Genomic DNA, 11,674 nt, shown 5'->3' on the forward strand with positions numbered 1-11,674 from the left:
ACAACTCTACTTATGCTCCTACATGAATACATACTTGTGACGGGCACTGTACTAGTAATTAAAAAGTTGAATAGTTTAAAAAGTTGAAAAGTTATTAAAAAACTCGTATGACTAAACACCACAAATAACATCTAAAGTGTAGTCTGTAATTCTGGCTTTTAGTTTCTATAATCAACATCAGATTAATTCCGATCTGTAAATTGTTTTTCATATTTTTTGTATTTCTTCCTAACATTTCATTTACAGTTCCCCAATTTCTAGCATTATTTAAATTAATATATCTAATCTTCCTATGATAATATGACACACATTTAATCACAAAAGACAGCTTCGATCAGATCAGTCTTGACAGGTTGTCAGGGCAACTCAGGCAAAAATGGAAGCTCAATGTTGACAGGTTGTCATGGCAACTCAGGCAAAAATGGAAGCTCAATGTTGACAGGTTGTCACGGAAACTCAGGCTATGATGAAAGCTGCAGAATCTCCTCGTGCACCGTCAGACTAAAGCTTTAGTAATATCGATTAACCAGCAGATGTCACCAGTGAGCAACGTTTGAGACCAAAGTGAGTTTCTAATAATAATAATGTTAACTTTAATGACTCATTTTATGATTTTCCACTACTTCATTTTCTAAAGATACTCTAATCATCATAACAACTATCTAATATATTTTAATGTGTATTATCTTTTATTAGAAAATATGCTTAAAGTTAATCTTTTTTGTTTTGAGGGATTTTCATTGAAAAGTGATTTTTATTTTATTTTATTTAAACTGCTTTCATTAATCTGTACTCGTAATTATTGATCATTTCTGACATAACATTAACTTATAATATAGTATTCTGATTACATTTTAAATTTACATATTGATATTCAATTTTGTTTCCCTGTTTTCTTCCAGAACTTTAAGGAATTTGAGTACATGATGGGTGAGTGTGTCAATAATCTAATAACATTTTTCACCTTGTACATTGATATTTAGATGAAACTGATCAGCCACAGTATTATGAATATTATATTGAGCCTAATAAAGTGTGCTTCATCTTTTTTCTAACACAAGCTGCCATGATATATGAATGACCATTCTATGATAATTATGTACTTACTTGTAATGTAGACTATAGTTTTATTTCAGTTATTGTTTTATCAATTATTTTTGATACCAGAAATGTTAACTGGAGCCTTTGGGAGGAACTAAATGTATGCATAATAACAGGCAAACAGCTCCAGGTTTGATAAATGTGAATTCTCACTCTGAATTATGGATTTGCATTTCCTCCTCCAATATTTTGCGGCCCACAGCTGATCCGCCCACATTGCATATTAATAAGAGGAAAAAAACATGTTAAATGCATTGTGCACGCTATGTTTCATGTTTGCATTCCTGATTGCCTGAGGTTTGCACCGTTTATCAGCGTACGTAGTGACGTTTACACATGGTTTTACTTTACTTTAGCTGCTATTCTTTAATAAATCCACTCCATAATGTATCTCAGAATGAAAGGAACATTTCACCCAGAATAACAAAGTGTTTCTGAACAGGATTACAGACTAAACCTTAACAGAGTCAACATCACATGGAATCACTACATCCAACATGTGGTTTTTTAATCTGATATGCAGGACGTAATGAAACTGTTCCTAAGCAGAAGTAGCAGATAATAAAACACATTTAATGCTGACACCATCCTCCTACTAAAAGTGTTTTATACATTTTATCTTCTTTGAACAGTTGATCATGTTGCAGGTGATGTTATAACTACTTGATTTAACGGCGTGTATTTGTCCTCACTGTCAGACGGTGAAGAGAGAGCCTGTGAAGGACCAGATTCTATGTATGTGAAGCTGATTTCCTCAGATGACCATGAATTCATTGTGAAAAGAGAACACGCCCTGGTATCAGGGACAATCAAAGCCATGTTGAGTGGGCCAGGTAAGGAAACAGCACTAAAGAGAGCTTTTCTGATGTCTTGAAGACTCTTTTTATTAATGAGTGTAAACATTAGACAATGTTGGATCTACTAATGTTCAATCTGTCCAGAGTCACAGGTGTTGTATTTTATTGCAAAGCACACACAGATTATAAGTAACAATGGGTCTGGATATCATTTGGGATGTTTGACCTTCTGTGACTTCATATGCAGGACAAATTGCTGAGAATGAAACCAACGAGATAAAGTTCAGGGAGATTCCCTCTCAAGTCCTGTTGAAAGTCTGTGAGTATTTCACCTACAAGGCCCAGCACACCAACAGCTCCACAGAGGTACCCGACTTCCCCGTCTCTCCAGAGATCAGCCTGGAACTGATCATTGCTGCAAACTTTTTGGATTGTTAAAGTTGAAAAGAAAAACATCAAATAATCATTTATCAAAGTGTCTTTTTTCCCTTTCCAAAAAATATTGCCTGGTTATCATGATCCCAGTATTGTTTATTGTTCAGTGAGCTTTGTATATCATAACATAACATAACACTGACATTATGATAAACCCATGTGCGTGTGCCTCTGAGCGTGCTAGGCAGTGGAGGTCTAGTGGTTGAGGAAACAGGCTCACCTGGTCTATCATTGTGGGATGTTGATCAGTCCCTAATACTTATTGATCCTGACTGGGTGCTACACCATGGCTGCCCACTGCTCCTCAGGGAGGGGTTTCATTACAGAACACATTCTGTGTATGTAGCTTTACAATATTTGTCATTGAGCACATCTCATTTGGGATGATTATAAACCTGTGTATTATTACAGAAGTATAATTACACAACAAACAACATCTCATCAGACGGCTCAGCTTTAGCGCTTGGTCACTATTAGCAAAACAGCTACTGAGCAGAATGGCAAGTAACACAGTACAAATACTTTGTTACTTACTTAAGTAGGTTTTTCAGTTACTTTGTACTTTTAGAAGTGTCTTTGTTTACTTTGTTACATTTTCAACATAAATGTTGGTACTTTCTACTCTTTACATTTCCCAAAAAGGCTCGTTACTTATATATATATATATATATATCAGTGGCGGCTGCTGGTCTTTCATGCAGGGGAAGCTCATTTTCTGCCTACTTCAGAAAATGTATCTGTTTATTTAAATGTGAATTCTAGTAGAATTCACATTTTGTTGTCAACAACTATTTGTAGATTATCACACACATGCGCACACGCACGCACGCGCGTAGCTGCTGCGCGCTGGAGTGTGAGTGTTTGGTCAAAAGTCTCCCAACACAAGCAGTAACAGTCTCCACAAACACCAAAAACAGACACTAGGTTTGTCAGAAGTTAATTCGCTATGAGAGGATCAGCAAAGTCTCCGTGTCAACACAGAGCAACGGACTGAAATATTTGAAAAACCCGCCTGTGTGCTTACAACGTCATACTCTCTGATTGGCTCATTTCGCTGTCAATCAAAATTGAATTAGCCTGAGACGGATCATCCAATCATCATCCATTATTCCAGCGTCCGGAACAGACAGATCCAGCCCACTGCTCCATAGACCTCCTGTGAAGCCCGGCGTCCGATGGGCGGGATTAACTGCGTCATAACCGAGCATTTATCCAATGAGCGTCTAGTTTGACTGCAGTGGATCAACCCCTAAATCCTGTCCCATTGAAGTCAATTGAAGCTGAACTTCACCACTGTTTATTAACACTGTGACGCTGCGGTAATGAATGAAGAACGTCACGCTGTCACTGTCAGTTTCCTGTTATAAGAAGCTGATTCTGAACTAAACATACATGTGTTCTGTCATATATTTAGTCAATGAAATGTACACACAACACTACATATTTGACCACTGATTTTAGGGGAAGCTGAGGTTCCCTTGTAGTCTTAAAGCATTCGCCACTGATATATATATATAGGCGCACGGTGGCTTAGTGGTTAGCACGTCCGCCCCACAGCAAGAAGGTCCTGGGTTCAAGCCCTGGGGTGGACACTTGGGTTCTTTCTGTGTGAATTTTGCATGTTCTCCCCGTGCTGCGTGGGTTTCCTCCGGGTACTCCGGCTTCCTCCCACAATCCAAAAACATGACTGTAAGGTTGATTGGAGTCTCTAAATTGCCCATAGGAGTGAATGAGAGAGTGAATGGTTGTCTGTGTCTGTGTTGCCCTGTGATGGACTGGCGCCCTGTCCAGGGTGTACCCCCGCCCAGCGCCCTATGAGAGCCGGATATTGGCACTGGCAGACCCCCGCGACCCTGTTAAACGGGAATAAGCGGGTATGAAAATGGATGGATATATATATATATATATATACATATAAAGTTATATTAATCAAAGTCACAAACGTCTTACTAAAAATATTTTCAAAATAAAAGACAAGCATTTTTTTTTGTGATAAATAAAGAATAAAGGCCTCTGTAAAGTGTTTAGTGCTGATGTGTTGGAGTCTGTGTGACTGGTGGTGGGTAGTTAAACATGTAACTAACCCAGTGGAGGGTTTAGTTAGTATCACTAGGGCTTTTATTGTTGTGAGAGAGCGGTGTGCAGTGTTTACATTGTTTAGTAGGAGTTTATTGGTGATCCAGTTAAAACAATACAGGTCAGTGTCCGCATAAATCAGTGACAAACAAACAAAACTAATGGATAAAACATTCTTGTGCTTTTATTTTGAAGAGGGTCAATCAGCATCAGAGGATAATGAATGAACACATCTAACATAAAGATAAAGGTAATTATGTTTAAAATTTAGTCAAATTAAGTATACTATCCAGTGTTTACCAGTTATATTAAAAAATGACTTTTGCTCGCTTTATATATTATACAAACCTTTTCAAAATAAAATACTAACATGCTGGCTTTGTGATAAATATAAATAACACTGTTTAAATAAAGCCAGTGATGTTTGGTTGAACCTGAGGAATTATTTACATTTTATTTTTTATTGACAGATATTTTAACTTATTTTGAAGAACAACAGGTTTTACCGCTGGGTGGAGCTGCTTTATATACTTGGGTTGGACGGTTCATTGTAAAGATCGATGACTTTGATTATTTGTTGTTTGCTACCTCTTCCCAGTTAAAGTGTTTCAGCTGTGGGGTGGAGGGACACCTCATTAGAGCATGTCCTGATCAATCTGGTTTTAGATCAATCCACTCCACTGAAACTGCTCTTCTGAAAGTTTCTAGTGACATGATGATGGCCGCTGACTCTGGTTGTTACACAGTTTTAGTTTTACTTGATCTGACAGCTGCCTTTGATACAGTAGATCACAGTATACTGGTTGATCCACTCAAATCTGAGATGGGTTTTCTGGTGCTGTTCTCCAGTGTTTTATCTCATACATTAATGGAAGAACCTTTAATGTTGCTATTAATGACGTTATGTCTAATATGTCCAACCTGTCATGTGGAGTAGCCCAGGGCTCTGTTCTGGGGCCTGTTTTGTTTTTATTGTGTCTGATGCCTCTTGGTCGGTTAATCCGTGGTTTTAAAAATGTGTCTTATCATTTTTATGCTGATGATATCCAGTTGTACTGCTCCTTTAATGACTCAGAGTTTCACTTTTTATCCGAGATCTTAGATTGTATATCCTGTTTCAAAAACTGGTTGTCATCAAATTATCTCCAGATAAATTCAAACAAAACAGAAACTCTGATCATTGCTCCTGATAAAAACATCCTCTAATTAAAAACTCTCTTGGTGATCTGGGCTCATCTGTTAAAACCAGCCTCAGAAACCTTGGGGTTGTTTTTGATCAGTCCATGTCTTTGGAGGGACATTGTCGTCAATTGACTAAAAACTGTTTTTACCACCTGAGAAATATCTCTAAAGTGAGGCATCTATTATCAAAATCAGATCTAGAACTGGTCATACACGCATTTATATCTCATATTGACTACTGTAATTCTGTTTTTACTTGTTTTAATAAGTCGACCCTAAACAGACTCCAGATCGTTCAGAACGCTGCTGCCAGACTTTTAACTGGTGCTTCTAGAACATCCCACATCACCCCCATTCTTGCTACTCTGCAAAATTGTTAACTCTGCTAAATTGTTAACAAACAAAAATTATTATATTTGAAATATTAAATAATTCATATATACCTAATAATTCCAATAAAGCAGACACAATAGACCCCTAAATAATATATAATTTGATAATATTAATAAAATTTCTACCTAAATAAATGCTTTTGCTATTCTGTACATTACGTGTTGTTAATGTACTCAATAGATCTGCTTGACAATGTCATATATTCTCCTTTTTCTATGAAAGTGTAATGTTGCTAGGCGACCAGCCTGCTAACTAAACGTTAGCTAAATACTCTCTGGGTTCTAGACTCAAACACACTGTAATTCAGTCTTTAGATCAATGTGTCCAACTTGTGATACAGTAAAATCAACACCACTGTGAACATTTGAACACACTGTCAGACTGAGATCCACCTTTTTCACTCAATGATGTTCTGATGAACTTACTGCAGCACTGCCCACAGTAGTTGTTGATGTAACTCACTTTCCTTTACACAGGAGATCTGATCTTTAGATAATGGTGTATTTTTTTATTCACCCTCTGTTGATCATCATAACTTCATAGCATTTATTCAGACATTCTCAACACAGACACATGGTGATACAGGACTGTGGACCAGAACATGTTATCAGGAGATACAAATGATTTCAGCCTGTCTCACTGTGCCTGATAGAAAATGTATCCCCTCTATAATCCTCAGGTGATGGACTAACATCATCTGCTTTATTCTGTACATATTTATCATCATTCATAATAAAACTTGTGAATTAGAACTAGTTTTATCAAACACAGCTAAAGTTATGGAGGACAGACAGACTTAAAAATGACCTCCACTTGTGCCAGGCTTTTCAACATGACGTAAGAACTTTATGTCCTTGTCACACGAACCAAGAGGGTCCAGCTGCATAACCTCCATGCCCCGCTCCAGAAGTGACATCATGAAATGAAGAAAGAAATACAAAATAAAACCGATAGCATAGCCATGTTGGCTAGGCATTTCCAGAAGGTTTATCTGGGTTTTAAGACCTTTGTTAACCGGATTCCTCAGCAGTGTTACATTGAAAAAACAAAGTATAAAGCACCTCATCAACAACATATAAACTGATCAGCATTTCTGTGAATGATGTTGATCGTCTAGAGACACAATAGTTTTATTTGTGCTGCAGTTCTATCACAACCTCTTTGTTTTAACCTTAAAACGGGGATAAATGTAGGATAAATTCAATGTTTAAAGATTCACAGCATTAATACCATAAAACTTTAAGTACAACACATGAAAGTAAAATATTTCATTAAGTCCATTTTATGATAACTTATATATTGTTTTTTAGTGATTAAAGTAATTCTTACAGCCCAGAGCTAATTGTTTTATGAAACAATATCAAAACGTTCAAGACGTGGTTTTACATTAGACAATTTGTGTTAATGTTTTATGTATGTTTTTTTTTTTTTTAAATTGCAATTTTAAGGTTTTACTAGGATGTCTTATGTGCTCATAATTTATGCACAATTGCATTAACATTACACTAGCAATAAATAATCATATGCAGAATCACATGGCTTGATAATCACTGTATATTGTCTTTAAGGCAAGGCAAGGCAAATTTATTTATATAGCGCATTTCATACTCAAGGCAACTCAATGTGCTTTACATGATAAAACATTCAATTGTTTAAAATCAATAAGAACATTTAAAATCATCAGTAAAATCAGTAAAATCAATTAAAATCATCAGTAAAATCATCATTACATCAACAACATGACAAAAAATCTCTCAATCATACGCAGTAGAGAAAAAAAGTGCCTTTAACTTTGATTTAAAAATGTTCACATTGGATGCTGACTTCAGCTCCGCTGGCAGTTTGTTCCACTTCTTTGCAGCATAACAACTAAAAGCAGCATCACCATGTTTACTGTGAACTCTGGGCTCCACTATCTGACCTGTGTCCATAGATCTGAGAGACCTGCTGGGTTCATACCTGACTAACATGTCACTGATGTATTCTGGACCAAACCCATTCACAGATTTATACACCAGCAGCAGAACTTTAAAGTCTATTCTGAGGCTGACTGGGAGCCAGTGTAAAGACTTTAAAACTGGAGTAATGTGTTCTGACCTCTTTGTTCTGGTTAAGACCCGAGCTGCAGCGTTCTGAACCAACTGTAGCTGTTTGATGCTCTTTTGGGGGATTCCTGTCAGAAGACCATTACAATAGTCCAGTCTGCTGGAGATAAAAGCATGGACCAGTTTCTCCTGATCTTTCTGAGCCATTAAACCTTTCACTCTGGAGATGTTCTTTAGGTGGTAGAAGATGTTTTTGTGATAGATTTGATCTGACTGCTGAATGTAAGATCTGAGTCAATCAGAACACCAAGGTTTTTGACTTGGTCTTTATCTTTTAAAGATCCAGACTCAGATACTTGCTGACAGCAGTCCTCTTTTCCTTGTTACCAAAGACAATCACCTCCGTCTTGTCATGGTTTAGTTGAAGGAAGTTTTCACTCATCCAGCAGTTTATTTTTTCTAAACAGTCACACAACACCTCAATGGGACCATGGTCATCTGGGTTCAGTGATAGATATAGTTGTGTGTCATCTGCATAGCTCTGATAATCAACCTTACAGTTCTGTAAAATTTGTCCTAAAGGAAGCATGTAAAGGCTAAACAGAAGAGGTCCAAGAACAGATCCCTGAGGAACCCCACAGGACATTGGTAATCTGTCAGATTCAAAGTTTCCAATGCTTACAAAATAGCTTCGCTCCTCCAAGTATGACTTAAACCATTGCATTACTTTTCCATTTAGTCCAACCCATGTTTACAATCTGTGTAACAAAATTGTATGATCTACAGTGTCAAATGCAGCACTTAGATCCAATAGAATGAGAACAGATACTTTTCCTGAATCAGTGTTCAACCTTATGTCATTGATCACTTTGATAAGAGCAGTTTCTGTGCTGTGATGAGAACGAAAACCTGACTGAAATTTATCAAATATTTTGTTGAATGTTAAGAATTGACTCAGTTGGTTGAAGACCACCTTCTCAATGATCTTGGCCATGAATGGAAGGTTCTGATTGGTCTATAGTTAGCCAGTATAGAGGCATCCAGTGTTCTCTTTTTTAACAGCGGTTTCACAGCAGCTACTTTCAGGGATTTTGGTACGGTGCCTGATTGGAATGAGCAGTTAATTATCTGACACAAATCAGTGACAATTGACTTTACAACAGTTTTAAAGAAGTTTGAGGGTATTGTGTCAAGGCAACACGTTGATGGATTCAGCTGCTGAACAGTTTCCTCTATTGTTTTTGGGTTCACTGTAATAAACTCTAACATTGTAGTTGACTCCTCCCTCAGTGGTTGAAGCTGTTCAACCTTTTTGTGATTTTGCTGGTTTGTTCTGATGTTTGACCTTATTGATTGTATTTTTTCATTGAAATATACAGCAAATTCATTGCATTTTCCAGCTGACAGTAATTCAGGGGCTATCTGATCTGGGGGGGTTGTGAGCTTTTCAATTACAGAAAACAACGTGCGAGAGTTGTTGACATTTTTGGCAATAATTTCAGAAAAGTATTGCTGCCTTGCTTTGAACAAGCCATCATTGAATTTTCGAAGACTTATTTTAACTTATTTTAAGTAAAAGCACAGCTTATAACTCAGATCTAGTAAAAGTAGACCTAAAGGAATATAGTTATTGCTATATATATATATATCATAAATCTAATATTAATGACATCAGTAAAATATACAAAAATGTACATTTTGTTACAGTTGTGAATAGGTATACTGTTATTAACTTAAGTATACAATGCCAGATACAAATACATTTACATTAGAACCACTAAAACTTACCTTGGCGAGAACTAACAGTAAATGTTACAAAAATCCTTCTATAATTTAGTTCCAAAGAAGTATCAAACCAGTAATGTTTAAGTTCTAAGTAATATGAATAATAATTTGCGAAATAAAGACACAAATAAGTGGTTGACAAAAGTCAATATTTAGTAATGTCAAAAAAAGTACAAATTAGGTTATGTAAGATCAACACAAAACAATATTAAACAAATACAATGGGCTGTAAACACAATGAAACTTAAGGAAGACATCTGTTTAGTGTCTTTATTTAATTTAATTTTAATTCAACTTTATTTATAAGAAGCCAACTAAAAGAAAAAGTCACATCATAACAAAATATAACATTAAGAAAAAACAATTCTACATAAACAAGCATCAGCTACAGTGGATTATTTTTTGTTCATGGTTCTCATGGCCCAGGGATACAAACTGTTTGTCATTCTGGAGGTGGAGCTTTGATTGATCCGTATCTCCTTCAGAGGGGAGCAGGGTGGGAGGGGTCAGAGAGGATGGTCTGATGGTGGCCCAGGAGAGCTCCTCCTGGATGTGAACACCCAGGAACCTGAAGGACCATACTTTCTCCACCAGGTCACCATTGATGATGAGAAGAGCGTAGTCTACCAGGTTCCTCCTGAAGGTGATGGTGTTGTGTGTTTCTTTTGGTTATGTGTAGGGACATTTATTCAGAATAATAAGAGGCTACAGTGAGGATATTTGACCATTTTAGACTGTATTTTAGGTGAAAGAGTGGGAACTGGTGCAGCTGTTGAAGCAGGTTGTGAAGGAGAAGGAGTGACTAGGATAGGTTCAGTAGAGGTAGGTAGACATTGGGCACGTCTGCACATATTGAGGTGAACTTCTATATGACTCACATCTCTGCACTGTAAAGTACAACAGTAAATCAACATATCTAAAACAAATAAAAGCAAAATAAAATGATTACTACAGACAACGAATAGAACAAGGACAAAAATAACTTGTAGAACTAATAGGATATTTTTTTTTAATCAGCATTGATATCAGATGTGCATTTACACAATAGGCTGTCTGTGTCCATGTGAATCTTACCTTAAAATGTTATTGTATTTTGCACATGGACATCAAAGTGCTTCTCCATATTAAATAACTTAAATGACTGTAGTTTTGGGCAAATGGGGCAGTGATACTGCTTGCAGCACGTTGTGCAGCAGCTCACCTCAGGTTTGACGTCTTTTTTGAAAATTGAAAAAAAAACCGTTTAACATCCGTGAGTGAACAAGGTTCATTTGGAAAAAGTTGCTTTAATTCTACAACAATAATTCTTCGGTTATTTTGTTTCAAAACCAGATATTTTCCGGTCTAGATGTAGAATCAAAAGTACTTTTAAAAAAAACAACAATATGTTACCATTGGTATTTTGATTATCTTAAAACAAATCAGTAATGCATATTTTTTTGTTTTTTTGGGGAATTTGGTTTTCCAGTTTCTGGTTTTAAATGAATAAAACAGAAAAACAATCCATATTTTTTAAATTTGGTTTTGAAACTAAATAACCAAAGAACAAAGGGTACACAAATCCGTGTATCATTCATTCATCGTTATGTAACAAAAACATGAAAAAAAAAACACTCATTATTTGATATTTGTTTCCAAAACCAAAATGAAAAAACAAAAAACGCCTTGTTTTTCAAATTCAAGCTCTTTTGCTTCAGTACAGAAAACAAAAAACAGAAAACAAACACCTTTATTCATTTTCTCCATCACCGATTGGTCAAAGAACGTGACCCGGAAGTAAAGCGTTAAACATTCTGAGATATCTTTAGCTCTGCAACACTTAGGAGTCTCTAAATCCTCCTAAATGTCTGTGAGGAGGTT

At 36.3% G+C, this 11,674-nt stretch overlaps 1 protein-coding gene across 1 annotated transcript; it reads left to right on the forward strand.

The window, feature by feature from the left end:
- The first annotated feature begins 507 nt into the window (after positions 1–507).
- Positions 508–2,336, forward strand: LOC114458647 (elongin-C-like). Its single transcript, XM_028441062.1, has 4 exons — positions 508–564; positions 903–930; positions 1,800–1,934; positions 2,146–2,336. Exons 2-4 carry the CDS (start codon positions 924–926, stop codon positions 2,334–2,336), a joined length of 333 nt encoding a protein of 110 aa, XP_028296863.1. The 5' UTR covers positions 508–564; positions 903–923.
- Positions 2,337–11,674: the final 9,338 nt, after the last annotated feature.

This window comes from Gouania willdenowi, unplaced genomic scaffold (genome assembly GCF_900634775.1).
Source record: "Gouania willdenowi unplaced genomic scaffold, fGouWil2.1 scaffold_153_arrow_ctg1, whole genome shotgun sequence".
Taxonomy (NCBI): Eukaryota; Metazoa; Chordata; class Actinopteri; order Blenniiformes; family Gobiesocidae; genus Gouania; species Gouania willdenowi.